The sequence below is a fragment of the Marmota marmota genome, unplaced genomic scaffold, assembly GCF_001458135.2.
Source record: "Marmota marmota marmota unplaced genomic scaffold, marMar, whole genome shotgun sequence".
NCBI classification, from domain to species: domain Eukaryota; kingdom Metazoa; phylum Chordata; class Mammalia; order Rodentia; family Sciuridae; genus Marmota; species Marmota marmota.
In genome coordinates this window covers 22,184,245-22,211,832 of record NW_026000037.1, presented here as the reverse complement: position 1 = coordinate 22,211,832, position 27,588 = coordinate 22,184,245, and the positions used below count along the sequence as shown (strand labels likewise).

The following is a 27,588-nucleotide window of genomic DNA, read 5'->3' as shown; positions in this document are numbered from 1 at the left end:
TGGTTTCCTACTAATGGGGGGGCAGGGAGGGGGCCACTCCCAGGCCTGCGCTGGGTGGGCGGGAGGGGGTGTCCGTGAATGCAGAGGGCGGGAGGCTGAGGAGTCTTGTTGGGCGGAATGAGAGGGGATTCTTTCAGGACACTTGCTGTACGGTCCTTGTGTCCTGCCCTGTATAATTAGGCTCCGTTTGGGCATGTGGAATAAATCATGGCCTTTATGTGGAATCAAGCACAGCTGCAGGCCGCCTCATAATGGGGCGCTGTCTGTCCCGTGGGGACGCAGCTCAGCCCAGCAGGCTCAGCCCTCGCCGGTGTGGATTCTTCCTCAGCACAGAAGGGCCATCAAGAGAGCCACTGCAGCCCACTGACTGCTGGCTCCTAAGACTCCTCTATGGTTTGCTCGAGGCTGGAGCCTGAGCAATTTGGGTATTGCCAGGATGGCCTCTCCCAAGACTGAATGAACCAAGCTAATTTCTCTCCATCTTTGCAAAAGACCTGGAGAACCAAATCAGCAATCATGGTTTCAAAAGACTTTTAAGTTGTTATTTAAAACTGTATGTGGCTGGCACTTGGGGAGTGCCTACCATGTGCACCATCTGAAATTTGCCTTTTTGCATAACCCTGTGCATCTGGATTATTGCCCCATTTTGTAGGCAAGGAACCTGAGGCTCAGAGAGGTGAAGTAACCTACTCAGTGGCAAATGCCAGAAATTGACAGAGCCAGGGTTTAAACCCAAGCCTGTGTCACTCCAGAAGTTATGCTTCCTGTGCGTGTTCTGTGTGGGTCTATTTTTTTTTTCAGTACTGGGGATTGAATCCAGGGGTGCTTAACCACCAAGCTACATCCCCATCCCTTTTTTTGTGTGTTTTATTTAGAGACAGGGTCTCATGAGTTACTTAGGGCCTTGCTAAGTTGCTGAGGTTGGCTTTGAACTCGTGATCCTCCTGCCTCAACCTCCCGAGCCACTGGGATTACAGGCGTGTGCACACAAGGCTGTGTGGTTCTCTTTTGCTGCTATATCTTAATGCTAGAATTCTTAGGTTCCATTTGAATTCTACCTGGAAAAAAAAAATTCCAAAGGTCCTGTTTGGATCTGGTGCTGGGATTTGGGTCTATCCTGAACCTGTTTCCCAGCTGGGGTGTCTACAAGAGTAGGGGGCTCCTCTGCCCTGCCTGTGAGCCAGTGGGTAAGCAGGTATCTGAGCCAGGGTAGAGGTCCCTTTCCTGTTGTGCTCTGGGTGGGCTGTCTGGAAGAACTGACTCACACTGGATGAAAATGTGGGTGTGTGCTGGGTGCAGTGGAACACACTGCCATCTTGGCAACTCAGGAGGCTGAGGCAGGATTGCAAGTTCAAGACCGGCCTGGGAAATTTATTCAGTCCCTATCCCAAAATAAAAGATTAAAAGGCCTGGGGGATGTAGCTCAATGTTAAAGTGCCCCTGGGTTTAATCCCTAGTAACACACACACACACACACACACACACACACACGAAGAAAGAAAAGGAAAAAAGAAATATGGGCGTTTCTGGGTTCCCCCTGACCTGCCCTTCCACTTCCTTAATGCCAGGGATTGAACCCAGTGCCTCATACATGCTAGGCAAGTGCTCTTCCACTGAGCCACCCCCCGACACACACCAACAGACTTTTCATTATCGAGGTGACTCCTGATGGAGGCCTGAAGGGCGTTGACCATTGCAGTAGAATTTGGGAAGTTGAGCGAATTTCTACAGCTTTGAAATAGAGTTATTCTATATGGTTGAATGTTGTCCTCATGCTAAGGAGTAATCACCAAAATTGGGAGTGGGACTATGGGGAATAGAGACTGACTGTGACAGAGGCAGGGGGAGTGGGCTGGTCACAGTCAGTGGCTGGGTGGGGCGGATCAGCCCTAGGCCAGATGTGGAGGTGGTGTGGGTGGGGGCTGGGGCGTAGGTGTCTGGGTGTGGGTGGGATCCCTGGATCATGTTGATGAAGGCTGCTGCTACAGGCCACATCTGCTGCCCACTGTGGGGTGGGGAGAGCCAAGGGCCCAGGCCAGGCTTGGCCATGTCACAGGGGGATGATGCCCCCAGTCCTTTCCTTCTTGTATTGCACAATCACTTGTTCCCTCACATATTCAATAAGCTGATCCTGAGCCACTGCCCCATGCTGGGCACCCAGCATCTGGTGGAGGCACAGCCGGCAGCCAGGCAGATTTTAGTTAGCGAGTGGTTCCCAGGACCTCTCTGGGACATGCCCCCTGGTAAAGTAGGACTCTGGGGCAAGTAAAGAGCAGGGAGCTGCGGGATGGAGTCCAGATCCAAACAGACACAGTGGGCTTGGGGGTCCAGGCTGGGGACACTGAGTTGACTGCCCACTCTCACCTGGCAGGGAGGTTTTGAATGAGAGTCAATCCTTTATGTAAACTGCCAGCTTATAAAAGGAGCCAACACTGGGGTTGCCGTGTGGAGGACGGAAGGGTGAAGGGGCGTGGATTGGGGGCCTGGGAAGGAGGGTCTGGCTGCATCAGGAGCACATTTAGATTGGGGTGGCAGGTGGGGATCAGAAACAAGGGGCGCTGGATTGCCCTCTTTGTCTATCTTTGCCTGAGGACCCTGAATCTAAATTCTTGCCTCCTTTGAGGGAGGGGAAACAGAAACCATGTTGATTTCTCACTCAGTTGAGACCACAGCTGTGGAGTAGCATCAGAAATGACTCTGAGGTCTTCACAAAAAAGACTCTGTGATGACAGTTCCTGGGTTTGGGGCCTCCGTCTGACACAGCCGCACTTGTCTTTGGAGACAGAAGGTGCCTGTACACGTTAGGACCCCTTTTTATCTGGTGGACCCCAAAGGAAAGGACGAGCCTGTTTTGTGGTCCTGTGCTTCGTGGCCACTCTGCTGGGCACGATGGGGTTTTGAAACTAACCTTCTCTGTAGCTCCTGTTAGGACATTTGAGACATGAAACTGATTTTCCAGTGAATGTCAATTAAATGTCTATTCTGTTCCATATACTATCCTAGGTTCAGGAAAAGTGGAAACATACCACTTTTAAAAGAAGAAACATACTAGCCAAAGATAGAAAAACAGGAACATTCTGCTGTATGCCTAGTCTTTTTCCTGAGCACAGGAGGCCACTTCTTTTAAAGGGTGTACCTGTGCCCCCCTGGGCAGCTTACTTTCCTGCTTTCTGGGATGAGCCTCATTGAAGCCCCAAGGCTCTGGCTCAGGCTGCAGGCAGGGTCCTGGGCTCTCTTCTATAGGTGGCCTGGCCATCCTGGGAGCAGGAGGTATTGACCTGCCCCTAACAATACCCTCACCTCCCACAGGCACCTGTGCCGACCTTGCCACAACCGTGAGAAGGCCAAGGGCCTAGGAAAGTACATCTGTCAGCGGTGCCACCTGGTCATTGATGAGCAGCCCCTCATGTTCAGGAATGACGCCTACCACCCAGATCACTTCAGCTGTACCCACTGTGGGTAGGTGCCTATCCTGTCCCTGGGGTGGGGGCAGGTGGACAGCATGGCTGTCAGAGAGCAGGGATGGTGGGATTCACACCTAGGTCAATGCTGAGGCAGGAGAGGTGAACCAGGTGGGCAGAGAGGGTATCCACACCATGAGGTGAGGAGCTGCAGGGAAGAGGTAGAATGGGGACCGGGAAGTGGCCGGGGCCAGAAGCTCCTCTCTCCAGGACTCTGTTCAGGGGGTAATTGAGATTTGGGGGGCGAAAGCGGGAGGTTGGCCCCTGAACTGCAGAGACCATGGCTGAGACTGAGTAGAGAGGTAGGGGTAGAGAGTGAGGTTGGTGCTGGTGTGGGAGAGGGACGAGGAGTTATTCCCTCAAAGTCTCTTCTGGTCCCTTCCGTGCGTGTCCCAGACACTCAGTCTGCTTTGGAGGAGGAGGGAGGTCTGAGAACAGACCTTCCTCTCAAAGGGCTGATGGGGCAGAACACAGGGGCCCTTCTGCCAGGCCTGTGGGGGAATTCTGTGCTCCAGGGCCTGTCTGGGGCTCATACAGGAAGTCTCCAAAAAAAACAAAGATCAGAGAGTTTCGGCTCAGCTTGAGTGGGGCCTTTCAGGGCACAGTGCCTTTGGGCTAGAGAGGCTGGAGTGACCCTGCCAAAGGTCAGGGGTGACACCTGGAGGAGTCTGTGCTGTCTTCCAGGAAGGAGCTGACTGCTGAGGCCCGGGAGCTGAAGGGTGAGCTCTACTGCCTACCTTGCCATGACAAGATGGGGGTCCCCATCTGTGGGGCCTGCCGCCGGCCCATTGAGGGCCGTGTGGTCAACGCGCTGGGCAAGCAGTGGCACGTGGAGGTGAGACTGGCAGAAGCATGAGGCTTCAGGTTGAGGGGTGCCCCCGTTCACAGCCCCCTTCACATCCCAGCCCATGCTGTGCACCGACTCCTGGAGAGGTCCAGCCTCAGGAAGCTGCCCCTCTTGTGCATGGCCAGGGACCGCAGCTGTCCATAGGCGCCGGAGACCTGAGCCCACAGGTCTTGATCAGGCAGCCACGTCCACCTTTCCTCTTCCACCTCCTGCATTTCAGAGGATTCCAGAGTTGGCCAGAGGCACCCCGAGGGGTTATGGTGGATAAAATCAGCCGTGTGCAGTCTCAAGGAGACGAGGCACTGGTCGGCTGCCCAGGTGTGCACACTGGGGTCACCTGGAGCTCTCACCCCTGGACCGAGGGCTTTAGTGTTCTTATAGACACACTTGGAAAGGAGGTTTGTGTTCCCCCGTGGCCTGGCCATCTCTGTGTCCAGAAACTATGTATTGGGTGGCCTCTTTGAGAAGGTCCTATGAGAGACTGTGGGCCATGCTGCCCTGACCCAGGCCCTGGCCTGTGCCCCTGGGGGAGGTGCATCCTCACCCATGAAATGGCTACAAACCGCCTCTCAGTGACCCTGTGTCTGTGGAGGACACCCCAGAGGTACCCTGCGGAGAGCGGGGCAGCTCCCACCCGTGAGAGGCCACCACACTGCAGCACCTTGCCAGCTCCTGGCTTCTTGGGCTGAGGTTGCCCGGGGAACCCCAGGCTGGGAGAGGACAGTGACGAGGGATGTCACCGTGTTCAAGGAGGACCAAGGAGTCGCCCGCCCCTCTGCCCTTCCCTCTGCCTCCTGGGGTCACTGCTCTAGCCCTGACACCTCCCCAGCCACCCTCTCTCCTCCCAGCACTTTGTCTGTGCCAAGTGTGAGAAGCCATTCCTGGGCCACCGACACTATGAGAAGAAGGGCCTGGCCTACTGCGAGACCCACTACAACCAGGTAGGTGGCGGGGCGAGCCCACAGCACACAGGTCTGGGTGGACAGCTGGGGGTCGCAGTGGGTCCAGGTGGACGGCTGGGGGCCGTAGGGGGTCTGGGTGCATGGCTGGGGATCGCAGGGGGTCTGGGTGGACGGCTGGGGGTCTCAGGGATCTGGGTGGATGGCTGGGGGTCATAAGGGGCCTGAGGGAGGTGGGCTGGGGCTGTCATGTGAGCAGGAGAGGCTGTGGGCAGTGCTCTGAGAGCCCGTGGAGGGGCTGAGGCCAGGCCTGAATCCCAGCTTAGACTTGAGACATGAGCAGCTTTCTCCGCTCAATGTCCTTATTTAAAAACTGTGTGTCTGTGGCCCATACCTTTGTGAGGACCCAGCCAGATAACAGTGTGCGGTACCAGGCAAATGGGGTGACAGCCAGCCTCCTCTTCCTTAACTACTGCTCTGGTGAATAGGTGGGGGCGGCCCATAGCCCTCCCGGTCACCAACAGGAGCGACAGCACTCTTGGGGAGCAATGCCTTAACCTTGTTCTTTCCCAGGGATGGATGTAGTGGGCCCCGTGCCCCCACCCCAAGCCTGAGGCTGTGCCTGGTGGGAAGGCTTCAGGGGATGCCTGAGAGTGGCCATATTGGGGGGCCTCGGGCTGGGGTCTGCAGCCCGCACTGATACCCTGCTCTGTCCACAGCTCTTTGGGGACGTCTGCTACAACTGCAGCCATGTGATCGAGGGTGATGGTGAGGCCCCTCTGTCCCTGAGTCCCTCCCACCCCGACCCCTGCGCTCCCTCCAGGCGGTGGGTTCTGCAGCTGCTGGCCCAGCTGGCTCTGGCTTTGCACAGCTGGGCCTGCAGCTGACCTGCTAAGCCCCCTTCTGCCCTCGCAGTGGTGTCTGCCCTCAACAAGGCCTGGTGTGTGAACTGCTTCTCCTGCTCCACCTGCCACAGCAAGCTCACCCTGAAGTGAGTCCACCTACTGCCTCCCACCTGCAGGGGCGTGTGGTGGGGGCTCTCTGTAGGTCCCTTCCTTTTCTTATCCAGTCTTCCCTGCACACTGTGGTGGTCAGGCCCTGGGATGCCAGGGGCAGCCCAGGCAGATGGGGACAGGTCCCGGGACTCCAGGGTATAGTGAGGGAGGGAGTAACACATCCACAAAGACTCTGAACTCTTGGGAGGGTAGGACATTCTAGCTCAGGGGACAGCATATGAAAGTCAAATGTGTCAGGGAAGCCTGGATAGGGCTGTGAGGAGCCCAGTGATTTGGAGCCCAGGCTTCCATGGGAAGTAGGGAGCCATAGAGGGTTCTGGAGGGTCCGAATCTGAGAAGCCTCTAGGAGGGAAGGAGGCCCCAGGCCCATCTCCTTATCCCTATGTGCCCTGTGGCCAGAAGCAGGCCCTTGCTGCCTCTGGCTCATTATCTGGGTTCAGAGTCAGTGGGGCATGGACTGCTGGCTTCATCCCCAGGAACAAGTTTGTGGAGTTCGACATGAAGCCAGTATGTAAGAAATGCTACGAGAAGTTCCCGCTGGAGCTGAAGAAGCGGCTGAAGAAGCTCTCAGATCTGACGTCCCGCAAGGCCCAGCCCAAGTCCGTGGATGTCAACTCTGCCTAAAGGCTCCCCAGTTGCCTGGCCCCCTTCTCCTGGCTGCCTCCCACTTCTCCACTCTTTCCTTCTCTCAGCCCCGTCCCCTGCCTTCTGCCCTCTCCCCACTCACCAGGGCCTCCCTCCCATCTGGTCTGGGTCTGTGTGCTCCAGCACCTCCCTCCTTGGCCATCCCTCTCCTTCCTGATCTGCACCTGACAGCCGCTTCCACCTGTGCCCCTGACCTGTCCTGCTCTGCAGGGGTCTTCTTGGCACTCACTCTGCTATGGAGCCTCAGCCCGAGTGGCATGTGGAGCACCCACGGCCATCAGGCCCAGGCAGGCGGAGGCTTCTGGGGCGGGGGACACCACTCTTCAATCCCACAGTCAGTCACTCAATCATGTAGGGTCCCTCTGCTCATCCTGGGCCATGCCCACCCACAAACCGGCTGGAGGGACGTGGCCCCAGCCCCTCCCCTACTCCAGGACCCTCCCTGACATCTTGTCTCGGCCGCCCTCCTCAAGCTGTGGTTCCCCTCTCCTCAAACCCAGGATCTACGCTGAGCCTCTGGGCATGGCCTGGGGGCCAGGAGGTGGTGGAGTGAGAGGCGGCTCTCTCCCACTTCCAGGGCGGACCCTTCCTCCGTGGCCAGCTTAGACCTGGCCGTGGGGCTCACCTTTGCACAATGAAGGCTTATATTCACGTGCCCACCGTGGCCTGTGTGGTTTGTGGCGACAGGGGTGAAGGGAGTGGGGTCTCCGCTCATGTGGACCCCCTGCTGCTGGGGTTACTAAACACCAGACAGGCAGGCAGAAGAGGTCAGGGGGAATCCAGCCCTATCTCAGGCCAAGCAGACAGAAGGCCAGCCAGGAACCATCAGGCAGGTCAGGGTGGCTATGGTCAGGGTGTCAGGTGGTCTATGGAGGCTGGGCTGAGGGGTCTCTGAGATAGGTGGGGGGTGACCCAGGCCTCCAAGCCTTGCATCCAGCTCTACCCATTGCCTGGGCACAGCCTGGCCTTAGCACGAAGTCAGCTACCCAAGAGAATGCTGGCCCCACATGGCCTCCACCCAGCCTCCCATGGCCTCCACCCCAGCCCCCCTGGAAACAGTGCACGTGTCCCTGTGTGTCCCTGTGTCTTACCGTGGGGGAGGAGGAAAGCGCAGGGGGTCCTGGAAGGAGGAATCTCAGTGAATACCCTGTGTCCAGTCTGAGGACAGGAAGGAAGGGCCGGCAGGAGGGAGAAGGAGGGAAGAAGGAGAAAGTGCACATGAGGTCATTCCTGGGGAATGCAGCTGTCACCGCATTTCCTGGAGAAGTTGCAATGCTCTTTGCTTTTACTGGAAGAGACGCTGTTGGGGGGTCAGTGCCTCCCAAGCCTGCTGTCCACCTGTCACTCGGCCTGTTACCTCACTGACACGCTTCCACGGCTCCATGAAGTTTTATTAAATGTTCAGGGGGAGGGGTTCTCTCAGTCATACTGCATGAGTCTGGAGCCAGAGACGACCTCTGGCCTCCGTGGTCAGCACTCAGGAGACAGGCACCTGAGGGAAGTGGGGTGTGTGCAGGGGGCAGGCCCTGAGTTTATACCCTGAGGGATCCTAAATTGGGCAGGTGGCTGTTAAGTGCTGGCCAGTGATGGGGCCCGGGGGCCTCTTTGTTTGTTCACAGCGCTCAGGAGCTGTTGCACATAGGATGTCAGCAGGTCGTCCATCTTGTAGCCCTGGATGGGGACAGGTTTGGGTCAGAGGCTGTGGGCATGGGGAGGGCAGCTGGGGTCTTGGATGCGGGAACCTGGTGGCATCCAGCATCTCTGCTGCAGCCAGACAGTGGGGAAGGAGGGCCCAGCTGCTGGGGTCCCTGCTGTCCTGTTGGGCCTGATTTCCCTCCATGCCTCCCCCAGTGGGTCCGACGGCACGGATCCCTGCTATGAGGTCTTGCCGCAGAGGCTGCCGACTGCTGGCCCTTGGGATGCACCTCATCTCCCTGCAGGCCTCTGTTGGCCCAGTGTAGCCCTGAGCACCTGATCCCTCATGAGGTGAGGGCGGGAAGACCAGTCCCTGGTGCCCGCGGGTGCTGCATATGGGTGGGCGACAGGGCCTGGGCTCACCAGAGAGGTCTCACACAGCAAGCGTGTCCCCCGGCCCAGGCTCCCCAGTGCCATGTGGAAGTAGGTGCTACCACTGCTCCAGCTGGAGATCTTAGTGAAGGGGTAGGTGGTGAGCAGGTCCTGCAGGCAGAGAGGCAGGTGGGCAGGGACCACAGCCCGTGGGTTGTGCATACCTGAGTGTGCGTGTGTGCATGTGTGTGTATTGGGGGACGGGAGGGCAGGCATGGCACACCAGACTGGTGACTGCAGCCCCACCTGCACAGGGGTCCTGGGACCCTGGTGACCCCCAGCCCTGCCCCAGGACCTGCTGTTCTACCTTGGTCTTGGGGTGGATGAGCAGGACCCCGTGTCGGTTGATGGCGATGAGGACAATGTCTGGATAGGACGGCTCTGAGGTTTGCTGGAGAGGGAGAGGCACAATGGTCATAGCCCAACCCAGAGGCCAGGTGTCCACTTTCTACGTGCTCACCTGGGGCACAGGCAGGTACGCAGGTGTGCACACACACGTGTTTCTGTCATACCTGGCAGTCAACCCCACCTGATGGGTGCTTGGGGTCAGACTGAGTGGGGCTTATGTGGGGCGAGGCTTACCTTCACCTCAAAGAAGGCTGACCCAAAGGTGGGCCACCGGCAGATCCACTTCAGGAAGGCCACCTTGGCCTCCTGCACGGTCTTGTCTTTGTGCTTATCACATTCCACGAGGAGGCTCTGGGGGAAGACAGGGCCAGTCAGGGCCTGAGTGGGGCTGTCCTGGCCAGAGGGGACCTTCCTTCTGGGCCTAGATGCCCCAGAGGCCTCTGAGGCCCTGGCCAGAGTGGCGCCCATCTGCCTGAGGGCCAGTCTAGGTGGAAGGTTGAGCGGCTCTGTGGATGGGGGATTGGGAAAGGCATGGTGATCAGCCCCCCTCCCATGCCCAGCAGTGTGCCCACTGCATGGGGGGGCAGATCCAGACACCCAGGTGGGGTCCCTGGTAGGGCTGGCTGCCTGAGGACCCCCTCCACAACCCAACAAGCACCTTTTTCCACTCCTCGGAGGACATCAGGCGAGTGAGGTTCTCGGGCACCAGTTCCCTCAGGATCTTGGGTATACTAGCCAGCTGGGACCGGTCATTATCAAACTGGGCCTTGTAGATGAGGCCCGCCAGGTGGACAGCGTCTTCCCGGGAACACTTGTGGAACCCACGCAGGTACTTGGGTAGCTCCTGAGTAGTGGACATGCTGGGCCTCAGGCTGCTGGCTTATCTCCCACTTTCATGAGCAGGTGGGGGGTGCTGGGGGTTAGCCTGCCCCCATCTGGGAGAGACTGAGCAGGTCAAAGCTGAGGCCCTTGGTAGTTTTGGAACATGGGAGTGACCCTTGAGCCAGGACACAGCTCCCTGACATCCTGCCGTGGTGGCCACGGTGCTCTACCCACATAGAGTTGGTCCGTCAGGGTACCGGGCCAGTACTCCACAAGCTCTGGGACCTTCTCTCCTCACCCCCTCCAATCCCGCTGCAGGTAACAGTGCAGTTACTGTTCCCAGATGCTGCTGTGCTCTGCTCCTGGCTCCAGAGTCCTCATGGGCTGGACCTTCCCACTTCATGGGACACTGGCTGGTGCCCTGGGGCAAGGCAGCCCTGCCCTGGCCTCGGCCTCTGCGACTCTCAGGGAGGACGTGGGATGGAATGGGAGTGGAGCCAGTGGCCGCGGGTGGGCAGGGGCTGGGTCGGGGAAGCCTGCCAGGTACCTGATGGTAGTGGAGTATGGTGTCTGCATTCACGTCCTTCCCTGGGGCCACGTTGATCCACAATTTCCGCATGAAGTACACCTGGTAAGGGAGTGTCACGGGGGCCCCTGGACGAGGGGCAGTAGTGGGCACCAAGCTTGTTCCAGCAGGTTCCACAGCCCACTCCCATGGCCCAAACAGGGCCATGCACCCCCTGTTCCCTGCCTCAGCACACCTTTCCCCCCCACTTTGCTCCTGCTGCCACCTCCTTTGGAAAGTCTCACAATTTTTCCTCCCTGGCCTCCAACTCTTCCTCATCTTTCAAGAGTAGTGTGGGGGCCACCTCCTCCAGGAATGTTCCTGGACCTCCCCTTGGGGTTGGGGCCTGTCCACTACAGCCATCTCTGTGTCCAGGGGCATATAGGACAACGAGTGAATGAAGGAATGACCCCAGGGCCATGCAGCAGTGCTGGAACAAGGCAGATAACTCCACCTTCTCCCCTCCATCCCAGCCAGTCCCCCCGCCCCTGAGACCCCCTAACCTTCTTTCTGGGGCTTGTTCTTCTTTACCCAGTCAGACATATGCCTCAAGGAGTCGAAAAAGAAGTCTCCTTCTTTCTGGCTGATGACCTGGGGTTGGGCAGGGACAGAAGGCAGGAAGGTAGTGTGGCTTCCAGGGAGACCCTGTGGGACTGGGGTCCAGTGGTCATCTACTTAGGCCTGATAAGCTGGGTACACTGTTGGGGTTGGAGTCACCCAGGCCCGGGGTGTGTGAGGCCAGGGCTTTAGCCCCAAGACCCACCTTCTTTCATCCTAACAGCCCAGCTGTGCAGTAATGGGCCGGGGCCCAGCACAGCCATGCCGAGAGGCTGAAGTCCACCCCGCCCCACAGGACCCCTGCCTGCCCTCCCTTGGCCTGCCAGGCCAGCACACCTTGTCTGAGATCTTGATGAAGAGGCTGCAGCCTTCCCAGGAGGCCAGCTGTAACCTGGTGGCGATGCTCTCACACACGTCTCGCACCCGAGTGTTGGCGCCCACTTCCAGCATCTGGGCAGAGAGATGGCAGGTGAGGGCCCCAGGCCCCCGGGAAGCCTCCCCACACAGCTGTCTCAGGGCAAGGCACAGCCTGGTCGCCCTTCATGGCTGGTGCTTTTGCTCCTTCATGAAACTCAGGCTGGGCGTGCTCTGGGCTGAGAGGGCCAGGCCTCCCTCCCAGACAGCCATCTGGAAGGTCACATTGCTTAGTCACAGCACTCACTGTCTGGGGACCCAGGGGGCCCAGACTTTGAACTTGCTGTGAGAGTCCTGCAGTCAGACCGTGGGAAGTTTCCATTCTAGGGACTCAGTTGTCGCCAAGGCCATAGAGACCAACTTGCCAACAGGATGTGAAGATGGTACCATCTGCCTTGGCTGCTCAGTCCCCCCGGGCCCGTCTCCCTTTGCTGCCTCTTGCCAAGGGTCTCTTTGTCATAGCTGGGTCCTGATGGACTCCCAGTTCCCTCCCTTCTTCTGAGCCGCCATGGCAGGCTCTGTCCACGAGGCACATCCAAAGCTGGCACCTGCTCACCATTGCCCCAGGGACCGACCCTAAGCCCTGGGCCTCAAACTTGCTGCCCACGCTTCTGGTCACCAATTTTCTGTGTTCTTGACCTGGTGTCCCCAACTTATTATTTTGGACAGTCCCTACTTCCAATTGCACAAGCAGCCTCCCCCATGACCCCCTGCCCTCTGTATCTGTCCTCTTGGAATCTGCACCCCAGGCAGGGCCTGCAACCCAGGTGGGGCCTGCAACCCAGGTGGACGGTGTGGGAGGATGAAGGTGAAACCATCTGCTTCAGACTGGACAAGGCTCAGCTTGGGTGGCCAAGGAGCCCGCACAGTGGTGCGGATGCCCCACAGTCTCCTGAAGCCTGAGGCTTGTGGTACCAGGGTGGGGTTCTAACCTCGTTGGTGTCATTGGGGAAGTAGATCTTGTGGCATATTCGGGAGACATTCTGCTCTGCGGCCTCCACCTCCACCTGATGCGGGGGCTGCTTCCGAGGTCCTGTCCTGAGAGAGACAGTGTACGCTGCAGATGCTGTCCCCAGGCCCACCTTGCCCCTGCCCTAGCCACCAGCCTCCACTTGGACCCTAAGCCAGGCTCCAGAAACAGCCCCTGTGGTGACTTCTATGGGGGTTCAGGGGGTGTGGTGGGTTCCTCAGCCCAAGGGGCTGCATCTGCTAGGTGAGCTCAGAGAGGGCCATGATGGAAATAGGCCTGGGGTCACCTCCCAGATGGACACACATGAAAAAAGAGGAGCCCGTGCCAGGAGTTCCTGGGGGAAGCAATGTGGGCAAGGCCAGATGTGTCCTTACTCTCATTCAAAAGTGCATCAGGCAGGGGCTGAGGATGCTCAGCAGTGTCTCTCTGAGAGTGCCCACCTCCCTCCATGACAGCAGCTGTCATTGACATGTGGCCACTCACAATCAACTCCCCCCACTCCATGGCCACAGGAGGCCAAGCCAAGTGGAGGCAGGTGGTGTGCAGGAGGCTCAGGACAATCTAGGAAGGACTTCTGACTGTGGGAAGAACGAGGAAGGGAGGGGTCCCTGATTTCAGCTACCCTGGGCTGGGTGGGAACATCTAGGTCACCTTCTGGCCAGTGTCCCTGTGTCCTGGTGGGCAGTGGTGGAGCAGGTGAGCTACAGACAAGATAGCTATGACAGCCCTATCTGACTGCCCAGACCTCTCTGTGACCTTTAGGGGCCTCAGCCTCTGTCTCCTTTCCTACTGGCTTGGGGCCTCGTCCTCTCTGTCCAAACTGACACCAGCTTTTGGAGAGCATTTTCGGTCCACCCTGCTGATGGGTCTCCCTGCTGACTGTGCTCCGGGAGGGCTGGTCCAGGTCCCTCTGCGCCCCGGCTTGCTGTCCCAAAGTTGATGCTCTGGGGGTCTGGAGGTGACCGGCTCACCTCAGGACCTTTTGGATGCGGCGGCTGCAGTCAGGGGCCAGCAGCTTCTTCCTCCGAGTGTCTAGGAACTTCTGGGCATGGGGCAGCAGGGCCTTGCCAGGTGGGAAGAGGCCCGTGCAGAGCCACAAGAGCTGCCAGCCGCGCTCCTCGCTGTACCTGGGGAGAGGCGGGTGGCCATCAGCAGGAAGGGCTCCCTCCTGGGTCCCAGGCCAGGCAGGCAGCTTGGATAGCAGAAATGTAAGACCCGCCTGGGTCTGGAGGTCTGGGGGCCTGGCCAAGGAGAGGACTCAGGGGGACACCAGCAAGGCTACTGCCTGATTTCATAGGCCTTTCACAGCCTGGAGACGGAAAGGGGTACCCTGGTGTCCATTTTGTGGACAGTGAGGTTCAGAGAGGCTGTGGCCTGCTCAGGTCACAGAGAGAAAGGATGGAGCGGGCAGGGCACAAGGTGGGACTGTGCCCTCCTGTGCTGACCCCCCTCTGGATACCAGGAGAGCGGACCTGGGGCCTAGGAGGCTGGATGAAGGCTGAAGGAGCCAGTGCCTTCCACCCGGCCACCCCCGGCAGACCTGTTGGAGTTCTGGGTCAGCTGCTTCAGGATCTGGCAGTAGACTTCGTCCTGCAGGGCTGAGTCCTGCAGGGGCAGTGAGAAGATCTGATCTGTGAGCTCCAGGGTGGGCCAGGCCTGCCGGGAGGGGTAGTCCCCCATGTACTTGAGGATGGGTGCAGATGTCAAGGAGAACGGCGCTGGGGGGTGGCCCTGAGCTGACCCCCTGACCAGGGCTAGCCACTGACCCCTGGTCCCACACTGACCCTCAACCCTGGCCCCACACTGAGCTCTAAGCATCCCTTTGGTGAGGTGACGTCTGGCCCCACCCATGGGGCTAGGAGGGGACACGAAGGTGCACATGGCAATGTGGTGAGGGCCGGTGGCTGGGGAAGGATATCATGGAAGATCTGGCAGGCGGCGTCCCGCAGGTCAGCTCTGTCATGGACGCGCTTGAGCAGGGGCTGCCGTAGTGGCTCCGGGGAAAAGGCCCACAGGTGGCCCCGGGCGCGGGTTAGGGGCATCATGGCTCTGCTGACCGTTTCCTTCTCTGGGGCCCTGTCAGGGACAGAGGCTGGAGCGAGGGCCTGCCGTGAGGCCTTCCCTGCCCAGTGCTCCCTCCCTGTCCTCATCCAACTTCCCGGCCATGAGCCCCTCCCAGCTTCCCCCTGCCCTGGGGAGGCCAGGAGGTGGGCACCTGAAGAACTCGTAGGAGAACTCCTCCAGGGTGTGCAGCTTCTCCTTGGGCTGCTCCTCCGGCAGGGGCTCTGAGGGCTGCTTTTCCTGGGCCGCCAGCTTCCGCTTCTCTGGTGACATGGCCAGCAAGCTCTGTAGGGGGAACAGGCTGTGGGCATTTAGGAGACACTGCCCATGAAGCCCTTCCCTTCATCGCTTCCTGGCCTGGTTGCCTCAGTGACTTGGGAGGGGTCAGAGCTTAGAGCTGGTTGGACCTGGGCCTACCCTTCTGCTCCTCTTGCTTTGTGACCCCAGCACAGTGACTCAACCTCTCTGAGCCAGGTTCCCCCCCCAGCCCTCAGAGGAGGATTAGTGCCATTGGTGTAGAGCCCAGCCCATCCCGCTCTCAGGGTGTGGCCACTTGGGTTCTCTCAGATTCCCTGGCTCTGTTCTAGGGTACCTCTCCTTAGGGACATCCCTCACTTTGGCCTTGCTTGCCTGGTCCACCCGCAACCGCAGGCCTCAGCACAAACATCTCTCCCTCAGGGATGCCCTCCAGACAGGACACCCCTCCCCTCTGTTATCTGTTCCCATAACAACCAGTGCTGCTTCTTGGTAGCACCTGTGTATTTGCCATCAGTTTGTCCAAAAGTCTGGAGTCTCCCTGAGGGTGTTGAGGTCAACCTTGTATTGCCAGCACCAGGCACACAATTGGCACTCAATGTATGCATGCTAGAATGCCTGCCTGCTCCTGGCTTCCTGTGAGGCTCCTCTTAGGGACTGGGATAGGGTGGATTTCGGGGCAGAGGAAGACTTGGGTACCCTGGGGTCACAATTTAAATGAGGCTGGGGAAGGACAAGTTTGTCCCTAGGACACACCCATGGTAGGAGACAGAGAGGGAGTGCCCATGTATTGAGCACCTACTAAGTGCCAACTGCTGGGCTGTGTTCTGCATAAATATTGTGCCAGCTTTATGATCACCCCTGGGGATTCAAAGGGCTGGCAGAGCTGCCCTGGTGCCCAGGTGGCCCTCCTGGTCCTCTGTCAGGGTGTGGGTGACTGAGCGAGGCCCCCAGGCAGACATCTCTGAGCCATGTCTGCAGCTTCCCAGGTGAGCAGAGGTGAGCATGTGACCCACCAGCAGCTGGGACGAGGGCTTGTTAAGCGTTGGGATGGTGTAGAGGCAGGCGGTGGGCACCAGCCCCGTCTTGCCAGTCCTGTCGTTCTGGCCCAGGGTCCAGCTCTCAGAGGCGAGCAGGGCCTGCTTCTTGGTCAGGATTATCAAATCCCCGTTTTTGAAGGGCAGGAGGGTGACATCATCTGCTGGTCACACACACACACACACACACACACACAGGAACAAAAAGAGCAACAGGGTAACGCATTTGGGATATTTCTCACTGCTATGCACCGCCCTTCCTCTGCATCCCAGAGGTCCACCCCTTCTGAAGCCCCAGTACTATGTGTACCACTGTATTGCTTATGAATACCTGGCTGACCAGTCTGGGCTGGGCAGAGTCCCTGGGGCCTTGTCCCACCTCTGCCTTCACATGGCCACAGCTCAGCTCTCTCTGGGGTGCCAGAGAAAAGTTGTGGCCAGGAACTAGACTCTCACCTCCCTGAGCTGTGTGACCCTGGGCAAGATACCTCCCTCTCTGAGCTTCTAATTCTGTCTGTAAAATGGGATAATGAGGTGGCTGTGGGATGGTGTTCAAAGCCGCCAGGAGAGGGTCAGCCTGGCCAGTGCTTCTGCACACAAGGCAGCCTTGGAGGGTCGGAAGCCACCTCCTTGAACCCCCTCAATTTGTGAAAGAGGAAACAGAGGCTGAGAGAAGGTTGGGACCCTCCCTTCTTCCCTCTGTTTGTGTCCCCAGGCCTTGCTCTGTGCCTGGTGGCTGCTGTGACATGGAGATGGGTGAGCCACCTCCCCACTGGCCCCCGAGTGGCCCCTCCCTGTGCCTCCCCGACCAGTGGGCACCTGTGGCCTTCCTGTCCTGCAGGGCCATGGCGAACACGGACCTCTCCTTCAGGCCCTCCAGAAACAGGGCCACCAGCTCGGCGATGGCCACACAGCTGGGGGACACGAACTCGTACTCTTCGTGCAGTGTGGAGAGCAGCAGTCTCTGCCCTCCCTTGGCCTCCCTAGGGGACGAAGGGGACGGTGTGACCAGAGGACTTCTCCCCGTTTCAGCCCCTCAACAGCCTAGAGGTGACCCTCCAGGGTGACGGATGAGGAGACAGTGGCTGCCCGAGGGCCACTGGCAGGGCTGGGGTCTGAGCCTAGGGTGGCCCAAGTTCCAGAAACCACTGTGGGCTGGCAGACTGGCAGAGCTCAGGGCCCTTCAGGTCTCAGAGGCTGTGTGGGGTCGGCTCTGGGAAGACCACCAGGTGGCCAGTATGCAGGGACACCACCAAGAGTGTTAGTGCTGGAGAGAGCCACCCGCTCTGGGGGACCCTGGCGAGCTACCCAGCCCCTGTGTGCCTCAGTTTACCCAATAGGTGGAACAGGTGGTGCTGCAAGGACTTCAAGGCATACAGGAAAGTGCCCGGTCAATCTTGGAGAGTGGTGACCTGAGGCAGCCCATTGGTCAGTTATAATGGGGTGCTTTAACCCAGGGGTACTCTGGTAGGACAAGGGCAGGACTTCCCGAAGGGCTTGGAAGAGTTCCCATAGATGGGAGACATGGGGTGGGGGTTGGGAGGATGCCCCTAGCACTGCCCGGTACCCTGCTCAGGCCCCATCCCTTGCTCCTCTCTGAGATGACCTATGTCCTCTGTGACCAGTTCTCTCCCACGGAAAGGGAGGGAGCCTGCCACATGAAGCTTTCCAGAAAGAGCGCAGGCCTACATGACCTTTCCAGGTGGGTATGAGAAGCACAGATGGAGGACTTCACCAGCAATGTGGCCTGATAAGGGGGCGGCTCCCAAATCCATGGCCACTAGACATGCTGATCATTATCCATCCCAGGGACAACACATTGCCTCCCCCCCCCCATCTTTCCAGAGCCCCCAGGGACTGAGGTTGGGAAGGGAGAGATTTCAGGGCCTCTTCCCTTGGGGGCTCCCACCTGTTGGTGACCAGGCCCATGATCTCTGGGAAGGAGAGTTCCAGGAGCGTCCTCTCCCGCTGATCCAGGAAGTACAGCCCCTTCCAGTTAACAGCCAAGATCAGCTGTGTCTTGGGGAGGCGGGGACCTGGCCAGAGGAGACCGCAGAGTGAAGGCCGTGCTTGCCCCAAGGGTGTGCGATCTATACCCACCTCCCTCCTATCAGGGACTGTTACCAGACAGTGTGGTGACTTCAAAGAGCCGGGAGAAGAGGAGTGGCCACTGCAGGAGGGCAGTGTCCACCACCTGCTCCTGCACAGCCAACGTCGTGGCTCGGGTCTGGGTGTACGGGGCCTGTAGGAGATGGCAGGCATTATCTCCATTCTCCCTGCCTCCCCTAGCTGATCCCTCCCCAGTACTAAGGTGATTATTTGATGGGTTATTCTGTAAAACCTCTACCTAAAGGAAGCCAGGGCTTGGTCAGGGATACTGGGGGTGGAGGGTTGGCCCAACTCTATTAGACCCTCTAGGAAAGAACCCTTCAGGAGGTGGTCTCGGGAAGTAAGAGGCCTTCCCCTCATTAGAGTCAGATGCCAGAGGCTACAGCCCATGTTGGGTGGAGACAGCTCTCGGCATAGGTGGGGCATGCATGCCCAGGTGCCCAGGGCCCCAGCTTGGGCTTGTTTTATCTATGGATCTGTGTCCTGCTTCATTCATGCGGGGTCCTTCCTGTGTACCCAGGTCCCGGGCATTTTTGTTTTTCTTTTCTGGACTTCTGCGTATTTGGGGGCCTCTTGCAGGGACCTCCATCTTTATCTTCTCCTCTAGTTCCTTCCTCCTTTAGCATGCCTCTCCCCGCCCCCCACCCTGTTCTCTTCCCATTTTTACTGCTCTGTGCCCATAACTGGCTCTGAGGTCATGCTAACCTTTCTTTTCACTGTTTGTCAGATCAATGGGTATTTCTCTTATTGCTACTTTAAAAAGTGGCTGGATAATATTTGTATACTGGCTTTGGGAATATAAATGGGGACATCATATCTGAAGGGTGACTTGGCCATATGCAATGTGTATGTCCAGTATTTACAATGTCCATACACTCTGGCCAAGGAGTTCTCGTGTGCCTGGGGGCAGGAAGAGGGGAGCTCTGAGGACAGGCCTGCTGCTAAGGCAAGGACATGGTCAGCTGTCAGCCATGGATGCTCTCTTGTGCCAACAGGCCAGGGCCCAAACAGGCACTGCAGTACAAACCAGGTCTAGACCAAGATAAAATGGGGAAGGAGGAGGGTGAGTGGCAGGGGCCATGATAAGGCATTGAACTGCATGAGCCTGTTTAAACATTGCATCTGGACTGAACTCTCAGGTTTAAACTTCCTGTTTGGCAGTGGGTTGGGGATCATGGGGAGGAAATCCATTACCTTGGCACACCTAGTCCCCCCCCCCCCGGCCTGCCACCACCCTCCCTGAAGGAGAACTGAGCACCGGGGTGCAGGCTGACCTTGGTATGGGCATCAGTGACAAGGCTAGCCCACTTCTCTGGGGGCCTGGTCTTGTACAGCTTGGAGGGGACACAGCCGGGCAGCAGCTCCTGGACAGCTCTACCTCTCAGGGAAGCACCAAGCTGCACGTAGCAGTGCCGGGCCAGCAGCTCCACCAGCTCTTCTTCCTGCATAGCCAGGGGTCAGACATGGAGCTGAGGGGAAGCGAGTGAGCCCACCCTCTCCTGGGATGCACCCACCCCATGACCAGCTCTTGCCTCAGCACAGTGGAGCTGACCAGCAGATGAGGTGGGACAAGAGAGTGGGAGCAGCCACCTAGTCCTGCCACGTCCTCTAGGCAGGACCAGCTCCTTCCCTGTGGCCCCCCTGCCGTGCCCCAGCTGGGCCTCAGCTGCTCCTGTTGGCAGCAGGTAATCCCAGCGACCTTGGCAGAAATGGGTACAGGGCCCTTTCCCTGTCTTCCCTTGCCACAGGAGGCTGCCCTTCAGGGCTTCTGCAAAGACTCAGCCAGGTCAAGGTCCTGTGTAAGGCACTTGCATGGCCCAGCATGGCAGGGACCCAGGTAGTTCTTCTATCTGGGAAACCAAAATCTTATAGAAATGGCCCCGCTGTTCCCTGACCATGACCCTTCTAGAAAGGACGGTGAGATTTCCGTGCCTGCCGCTGGTCCTCTGGATTTGGCACAGGGAGGTTTGCACCTGCTGTTCCCATAATTCAGTCACACCCTCATCCTCCACCACCCTCAGTCACCACAACTACCTTATGCAAAGAGCTGTTGGCACTCTGCATATTCCAGATGTGGGCCCAAGGCTTGGGGAGGTGTCAGGACTCCCCAAGTTCACACTGTCCCAGAGATGTAGACTGGGACTTAGCTGCCTGAGCTCTGGGGTCATGTTCATGTTCCTGACCACCAGGTCCTGCTACTCCAGAAACAGTTGTTACCAGAGGTCAGGAAGGCCTGGGGCTTAAAGGCCCCAGATGCATGAGCAAACCTGTGGCCCAAGGGAGGAGGAAATGGAGACCAGAACAGGAAGGGACAGATGTATCCAGTGGAGGCCCCAGGAATTGCTTTCCTGTGACCACCTTCCTGCCTCTGCCCTCTGCCTCCTGCCCACCACATTCTACATTGCCTCTGATCCCGGCTGGGGGCCTACTCTGTGGAGGATCTTCTGATGGCTTCAACCTGGGCCAGCCCTGGAGTGGGGTTCTTCCTCAGGTCCCCTCACCTTCTCAAAGCTGTACTCGCCAGACCAGACTCCGTGGAGGACTTGCCGGTAAATGAGCTCGGTGCTGACAGGGTCCTCCTGGGAGTCGTGCCAGGGGGTGAAGAATTCCTTCCGGAAGTAGATGCGCCAGGGTGACTGGCGCTGGCTCGCGCCCTTCTCCTGGGCCAGTTGCTCACACTGGGCCACAGCGTCCATCACGTGGTCACGCCCACTGCCCAGGGACCAGAACTGAGGACAGAATCCGGGGCAGTAAAGGTTAGCAGCTGCTGTGTGTCTCGCCCCACAAGGACACCCACCCTCAGCACAGCATGTGGAAGACAGGGACCAGGACTCTCAGGGCCCAGTGTGGGCTGAGTGGATGCTGCTGAGTCCACTTAGACACCAGAAGGACCTCTCTATGGGCCTGTCCATTGGTTCCCCAAACACCTGTCTGCTGGCCCCTCTCAAAGGAAGCAGAGATGGATGCCGGTGTGATTTGTGCCATGACATGTTGGTTGGCCAAGTGGTGTTTGTCCAAGTCTAAGGGTGAGGGCTGTGGGGGTTCAGGTGGGCTGGGCCCTGTCTGCTGCTGGAGGCTGCTGTGAGTGTCGGGGGGAGTGACAAGGTGAGCAGCTGCTGGGCTGAGTGAGGACAGCTGCCTGTTGTCAGGCTGCCTGGTGTGTGTGTGTGTGTGTGTGTGTGTGTATGCGTGTGCGCACCCCCATGTGAGTGTGTCTGGCAGCTGGGAGGAGGGGCAGGAGCCAGGTTGGTGTGAAGACCCCAGCTTCAGGACACTCTGGTCCAGGTATGGGAGGGAGGCCAGCAGCAGAGGGGCAGCTGGTGTTTACCTTGTCATACACAGCGACCTGCAGGGAGAAGCCCAGGTGGTCTCTGAGGCCCTTCTTTTGGGCAATGTGCTGGCAGATTTCTCGTGATGTGGAGGCTGAATCCACCATGACGGCCAGGCTCTCCCCAGTCACCAAGATGACTTGGATGGGGATGTGCTTCTTGGACTTGACAGCCTGGGGACAGAAGAGGACTCAGGCCCTCTCGCCTCGGGGAGCCTGAGCTCAGCTGTCCTGGAGCTCCCAGAGCCTTGGACTGGAGGTTAGTCCATCACCTTGCCCCACCTCCCTTCTCTCCTGACTGTCCCCACCTGCCCACCGCTGTGGCTTCCTGAGGACAGGACCTTCAGGGATGGCCATGTCTCAGCATGCAGTTAACAAAATTTAGGTTCATGGCTCCAGCCAAGGGCAAAAACAACATTGCCTGTACATCTGGTGATTTGTGGGCATCTCCAACTTTGCCTTAGTATCCCTGTGGGCACAGCCTGCAGGCCATAATGGTCCACTTCTAGGTGAGAACCCGGTGCTTGGTAAGGTTAAGTGACTCTGATTCAGAAGGTGAGCTCTCCAGAACATTTCCAGGTTCTCGGATCCTGTGCACCACACTGTGAACTCACAGCTACAAGTTCACCTACAATTCCAGGATGCATGAGAGAGAGCCCTGTGGACTTGGGAGGTCAGTGAGAACAGGGAGGAGGTATGGCTAGAGGTGACCCACAGGCCCCCACATAGGACATTGCAGGGTCACATGGGTGAGCACCTTCCAGGCATGGGCTGGGACCAGAGATGCAGGCAGAGCCGGTGCTGGGGATGCCACCTCCACCCTGGCTCACCAGAGTGATCCTTTCTGAGGACACCTCAAGAATTCATAGGTGTCCTATCTTCCAAAACAAGTAGAGAGGGGCACCTGCTCCCATCAGCAATGCCATCAAGGATGATAACTCGACATGACCATGACTTTCATGAAAGTGCAAATGCCCAGGGAGGAGTAACTCAAAACAATTAGCAGCCATTTACAAGGCCATGCTAATGAGTGTGTCAGATTTATTTTCCCCTTCAATTAATAGGCCAAAAGAGAATGTTTATAGCCGTGTAATTTACAATAGCCAAGTTACAGAACCAGCCTAGGTGCCCGTCAACAGTTGAATGGATAAAGGAAATGTGTTAAATACACACAATGGTATTATGAAATAATGGCATCTGCTGGTAAATGAATGGAACTGGAGAACATGACGCTAAGTGAAATAAACCAGACTCAGAAAGTCAAAGGTCGAATATTCTAATAGGGAGAAGCTAGAGAGGAAAAAGGAATAAAAAAGGGATCTTGTGAAATTAGAAGAAAAAACAGTAGAAGGGGATTGATGGGGAGGGAGGAGAGAAGAGAAAGGGGAGGTACTGGGAATGAAATCAGCCAGACCATGCTATGCCCATGGATGATTGATTACAACACAGTGAATCCCATTTTTATGTATAATTATAATGCACTAATTGAAAAAAAAAATAGAAGGGAGGCCAGCAGAGTCAAGAGAGCAGATCAGGGGAAGGAAGGAGGGGAGAGAAAGGGGAATGAAGCTGATTAAGTTATGTTATGTGCATGAATGGATGTGTCACAATGAATCCCACTATTGCATATAATTATAATGCACCATTTTAAAAAAGACTATGGATTTAGAGAGGCTGAGAGCAGCTTTGAAGCTTGGGCTATGCTAGCAGAGGCTGAGCTCCACAGGGGTTCACAGGGACCATGAAGGTGCCCTGGAGGAGATGGAAGAATGCTGTGGACAAAGTCCCCCCACAGCCATGCCGCAGGAGCCAAAGGAGCTGCACCTCCCCACACTGCCCGCCTCCCACCCTTCCAGCCCTACCTGAAGCTCCAGCCACGTGGGAGGTTCTGCCCGCACCCCATTGGCATAGGTACGCCGCAGGCGCTCAGCACAGAAGGGTCCATAGCCTGCTGGCCCTTGACCAATGAAGTTCAGCAGATACTGGGGGGTGAAGAAGGGAGAAGAGAGGAGACATTCAGAAGGCAGCTCAATGTTGACTTTCTACAGATTTTTAAAATTATCATCCTCAGTTTAGAAAGATGTGTTCAGATGGGCACTCTCCATTCATCATGAAGAGGAATAGAAATGGATAGATACCTGAGGAGCAGTTTGGCAGTTTACATCAGCAGAAAAAAATAGTGGAGAAAATTAAAAGAAAAATGTAGGAGAGTCTACGTCCAAAATGCGCTTGACAACAACAACAACAAAAACAAAACTGTGTGGAGGGCTGAGGATATAGCTCAGTTGGTACAGTGCTTGCCTTGCATGCATAAGCCCCTGGGCTCAAACCCCAGCACCATAAACACACACACACACACAAAAAAAAATGTTGAAAATCTTTTTGTTCCATGGAGGTGAGTGGGGAAATACTACCTGAAAGGGGTTACTGGTATCACAGTGGCTTAAGTGCTCAGAACCAATGCCCAGGGTGAACATGGTTCCTGATGTCCCCACAGGGACACAGAGTGAGTGTTTTCCATTTGACTGTAAGTATGACACTATAACACCACAGAGGCCCAAAGAAAATACTAATGGAAGCCAGGTGGGGTGGCACATGCCTGTAATCCAGTGGCTCAGGAGGCTGAGGCAGGAGGATTGCAAGTTCAAAGCCAGCCTTAGCAACGGCAAGGCATTAGTCAACTCAGCGAGACCCTGTCTCTAAATAAAATACAAAATAGGGCTGGGGATGTGGCTCAGTGGTCGAATGTCCCTGAGTTCAAATCCTCGGTACCCCCCCCACCTCTGGGTGTGAGAATGACTTTATTTTCAGTTCTGATTGCCTGTATTCCACATATTATTTTTATCTCAGAACCAAAAGGTTTATGGAGACAGTGAAGTCTGGGGCCTCTAACATCTGCAAGCTTCTGCCAACCAACATCCACATTCAATTCTAAGGAGTAGAAGCAGGTGCTGTGGCCAGTATCAGGTAGGGGCTCACTCCCTGGACAACTGTCTGGAAGTTGAGTCGTCCTGGTGCCTGAGCCACAGGGCAATGGCCTTGCCGAGCCTGGATAGGGATAGGAAGGAGCCAGGTCTATACCAGTGAGTGCCTTCTGGTATAGACAAGGAGACGGAGGACCAGAGGAGAGCTGCCCATTGCCTGAGGGTTCGGGAAACCCTGGCCCAGAGCCTACTTATGCTGCTGCTGTAACCTGACCCCTGCCTCTCCAACCCTGCCCTTGGCCCTCCGCACCTTCATGAACCTCTCTGAGGGTGGGAAGCAGCCCAGACAGAGGCTGAGCAGGATCCAGCCCCGGGCCGTGCTGCTCTTCCTGGAGTTTCCCGAGAGCTGTTTGCAGATCTGGCAGTAAATCTCATCCCTGAAAGACACAGACACTGGGAGGGCAGGCTGGGTATTTGTTTGGGGGGAGGGGAGAGACAGGAGCCTGGGCACAGGGTCACTCTGCACCTCTGGGTGAGGTCTCCTGTTCAGGGCACCCCTCCAGCACTGGAGGCCTCCCTCCCACTGATGTTTTCCCCTGTCCCACTCCCTTCAGACCCCTCTGCCTGGTTTATCGAGGCCCCAGTTCTCAGCCCTCCCTCCCAGACCCCTTGCCCCTCAGGCCTTTGCTCTGACTTACCCCTTCTGCTTTACCCCTGCATGACTGCTCTCAGCCTCCTCTGCCCTGCTTCTTGTATAACCCGATCGGCTCCTTTCCCCCAGCTTCAGTTATTTCAGACATTAATTTCTCCTTCTACCCGGAGGCCTTATCTCCTTTGCACTTAGCCTGGCCCAGCGGGGCATTAAGAGCACTTTTTCTTGGTATCCTCACTGGATGTGAGCCTACCCACTTTTGAGCATATACTCTCATGGTGGGTTTCCTGGTTCTCTCATGCTCTCTGCCATGGTTTAGATAAATGCCCTCCAAAGGCCAATGTGTTGAAGCTTGGTTACCAGCCTGTGGTGCTATCGAGAGATGGGGGCCCTTTAAGAGATGGTGCCTAGTGGGAGGAAGTGAGGTCATTGGGGGTGTGCTCTTGAAAGGGATTTGGGGACTTTCAATCCTTCCTCTCTTTCTTTTTGCTTTTTGGCTGCCATGAGATGAGCACCTCTCTCCACCAAGTGCTCTGCCTCACCATTGACCCCAAATGACAGGGTCAAGTGATTTCAGAAACTTCAGAAATCATGAGCCAAAATAAATGTTTCTCCCTTATGAGTTGGTTATCTCAGGTATTTTGTTACAGTAATGGAAAACTGACTGACACACTCACCAAATAAAGGGTAAATTCTTCAAGGATAGAGATGTGTTTTCTTCATCTCTGATCCCTAACCCTCAGGCAAAGGTCCCTCCCCGAGCAGGAACTCAATAAGTATATATTGAATGCATGATAGATATGGAATGCAGCATTTGCTTTGTCTTAGAATTTGGTTATAACGCCAGAGCCAAGGACAAATGGATGTTAATATCCAACATTCTAGAGACAATCTTGTAGAATTTGCTAAAAGATGGCAGAACCAGTCTAGCATGCCATCTCCAGCCTATATAAGGGAAGGTGAGAAATTTGAAAGGTGACTTCAGAAGGCACTTCATGGAGGAGACAGATCTATGGCTCATTTCCACTACTTACAAGTGATGAGAGTGAGGGAGACTCCAGAAGAATTATCAGTAGGGATGGAGCTGTTTTCCAGAGATGAGACCTATCCCACTTCCCATCTGAGGCAGAGCTTCAGAAACTCATTGCCCACCCCTAGTGCATTGTAATGGAGCACAGTGAAAAAATTCTTGCTAGGTTTGGGGATATGGCTCAAGCGGTAACGTGCTTGCCTGGCATGCACGCAGTGCTGGGTTCGATCCTCAGCACCACATAAAAATAAAACAAAGATGTTGTGTCCACCGAAAACTGAAAAATAAATTTTAAAAAATTCTCTCTCTCTCTCTTTAAAAAAAAAATTCTTGCTAGATTTTGACTTGCTTCCTTCAAGTTGAGGACCTCTGTGAACAAAGAGACTAAAGTCTGCTTCCTTCAGGAGATCTGAGCCCATCTCGATTGGCAAGGTGAAGAAAGAATAGTCAGGGACTGGGAATTGCATCTATATTATTTGGCGGGGCATGCATGAACTTCCTGTTGACCAGGAAGATGCCATGAGCTGAACTTTAGGCAGCTCACTATTCCAGAAATTCCTAGTAGTAAATGACTGTGGGATGTTCTACCTGCAGCTAGAGTCAACAGGAACCCTTAAAGAATTAGCAAGGTTTCAGCACAAGGTGGATATCAGGATTGCATGGGTCCATCTGTAGGAGTTACCTGAATAACCCGTCATGCACCCATTTGGACATAGCTTTTATATGTCTGCCATATTGGAAGGTATGGTGACTGGTAAGGATTATCAAGGGGCAACTACCAACAGAACCAACTAATTAGAAGAGTTTTCTGGTCGATGGTGTCAATGCAGATAGCTAAAACATGGGTAGAGGTTATCTATAGTCTTACTGGCTTGAAGAATCAGAGAACAGAGTTTGGGGTCCCCATAGAAACTTGAGAGTGAGAAAGTAAATCCTGGAATGAAGAAAACCACAGAAGGAGAATCTCAATTTTGTATATAAAGTTTTTCTAAACTGCTGGCTGACACCTTCTCAGGAATGGTGGAGTGTGTCCTAGCAGGCTAGCTGAGGCTAAAATAACTTAACAAGGATTTCATCTGCTGCTCACAATTTCAATCCAGCCAAATTAACTGCTGCCAAAACAAAAAAAAAATCAACACTCTTTGAAAGAATATAACAGAATTCAGTCTCTAAATGTATCATCCAGTACTAAACTGAAGGGGAAACAGGAAAACATGACCATCATCAAGAGAAAAAGAATGGCAATGGACACAGACTCAAATATGAACTCCATGTTACATTTTCAGAAAAGGCTTAAAAACTCTGGTAACTATTCTCAATGATGTGAAAGAAACTACACTCATCATGAATGAACAGATAGGAAACCTTGGTAAAGAAATATGAATGTAAAAAATAATAAGGGCTGGGGTTGTGGCTCAGCGGCAGAGTACTTGCCTAGCACATGCAAGGTGCTGGGTTGGATCCTCAGCACCACATAAAAATAAATAAATAAAATAAAGGTATTGTGTTCAACTACAACTAAAAATTTTTTGAAAAAATCAAGAAAACTATAATAATATAATATAACTTAAAATAGAACA

At 55.9% G+C, this 27,588-nt stretch overlaps 2 protein-coding genes and 1 long non-coding RNA gene across 20 annotated transcripts in view; 2 read left to right on the top strand and 1 right to left on the bottom strand.

The window, feature by feature from the left end:
- The window catches only part of Lims2 (LIM zinc finger domain containing 2), a 36,614-nt gene extending 29,091 nt beyond the window's left edge, over positions 1-7,523 (top strand). For 5 of the 8 annotated variants that reach the window (XM_048812149.1, XM_048812148.1, XM_048812147.1 and 2 more), the window contains 6 exons: positions 3,310-3,459; positions 4,146-4,296; positions 5,157-5,249; positions 5,927-5,975; positions 6,123-6,198; positions 6,664-7,523. In XM_048812149.1, the coding sequence (XP_048668106.1) occupies positions 3,310-3,459; positions 4,146-4,296; positions 5,157-5,249; positions 5,927-5,975; positions 6,123-6,198; positions 6,664-6,847 (703 nt within the window). In that variant the 3' untranslated portion in view covers positions 6,848-7,523. The remainder of the gene's footprint in view (positions 1-3,309; positions 3,460-4,145; positions 4,297-5,156; positions 5,250-5,926; positions 5,976-6,122; positions 6,199-6,663) is intronic. The other 3 variants (XM_048812151.1, XM_015479092.2, XM_015479091.2) reach the window with 1 other exon arrangement.
- Positions 7,524-8,241: 718 nt separating this feature from the next.
- Positions 8,242-27,588, bottom strand: part of Myo7b (myosin VIIB) — a 78,729-nt gene continuing 59,382 nt past the window's right edge. Inside the window, exons 27-48 of one of the 4 annotated variants that reach the window (XM_048812144.1) lie at positions 24,637-24,763; positions 23,265-23,384; positions 21,403-21,576; positions 20,576-20,803; positions 19,349-19,516; positions 18,090-18,207; positions 17,875-18,001; positions 16,785-16,948; positions 15,945-16,129; positions 14,828-14,958; positions 14,531-14,688; positions 14,153-14,306; positions 13,584-13,739; positions 12,575-12,680; positions 11,565-11,678; positions 11,174-11,261; positions 10,653-10,759; positions 9,942-10,127; positions 9,518-9,634; positions 9,243-9,326; positions 8,927-9,046; positions 8,242-8,539 (exon numbers count right to left, since the gene is read on the bottom strand). In XM_048812144.1, the coding sequence (XP_048668101.1) occupies positions 8,438-8,539; positions 8,927-9,046; positions 9,243-9,326; positions 9,518-9,634; positions 9,942-10,127; positions 10,653-10,759; positions 11,174-11,261; positions 11,565-11,678; positions 12,575-12,680; positions 13,584-13,739; positions 14,153-14,306; positions 14,531-14,688; positions 14,828-14,958; positions 15,945-16,129; positions 16,785-16,948; positions 17,875-18,001; positions 18,090-18,207; positions 19,349-19,516; positions 20,576-20,803; positions 21,403-21,576; positions 23,265-23,384; positions 24,637-24,763 (3,034 nt within the window). In that variant the 3' untranslated portion in view covers positions 8,242-8,437. Of the gene's footprint in view, positions 8,540-8,926; positions 9,327-9,517; positions 9,635-9,941; positions 10,128-10,652; positions 10,760-11,173; positions 11,262-11,564; positions 11,679-12,574; positions 12,681-13,583; positions 13,740-14,152; positions 14,307-14,530; positions 14,689-14,827; positions 14,959-15,944; positions 16,130-16,784; positions 16,949-17,874; positions 18,002-18,089; positions 18,208-19,348; positions 19,517-20,575; positions 20,804-21,402; positions 21,577-23,264; positions 23,385-24,636; positions 24,764-27,588 lie in introns of all 4 variants that reach the window. The other 3 variants (XM_048812145.1, XR_007350874.1, XR_007350875.1) reach the window with 3 other exon arrangements.
- On the top strand, positions 9,977-27,456 carry LOC125619368. 8 transcript variants are annotated; one of them, XR_007350880.1, is made up of 8 exons: positions 9,977-10,112; positions 11,524-11,697; positions 16,807-17,667; positions 18,080-18,276; positions 20,264-21,100; positions 21,417-21,661; positions 23,074-23,313; positions 26,346-27,456. It is a non-coding gene; the product is annotated as an uncharacterized LOC125619368 (long non-coding RNA). The 8 variants fall into 8 exon arrangements; XR_007350883.1 differs by lacking the exon at positions 26,346-27,456 and having other exon boundaries at positions 16,807-17,015; positions 17,591-17,667; positions 23,074-23,612; XR_007350879.1 differs by lacking the exon at positions 26,346-27,456 and adding an exon at positions 19,409-19,637 and having other exon boundaries at positions 23,074-23,612.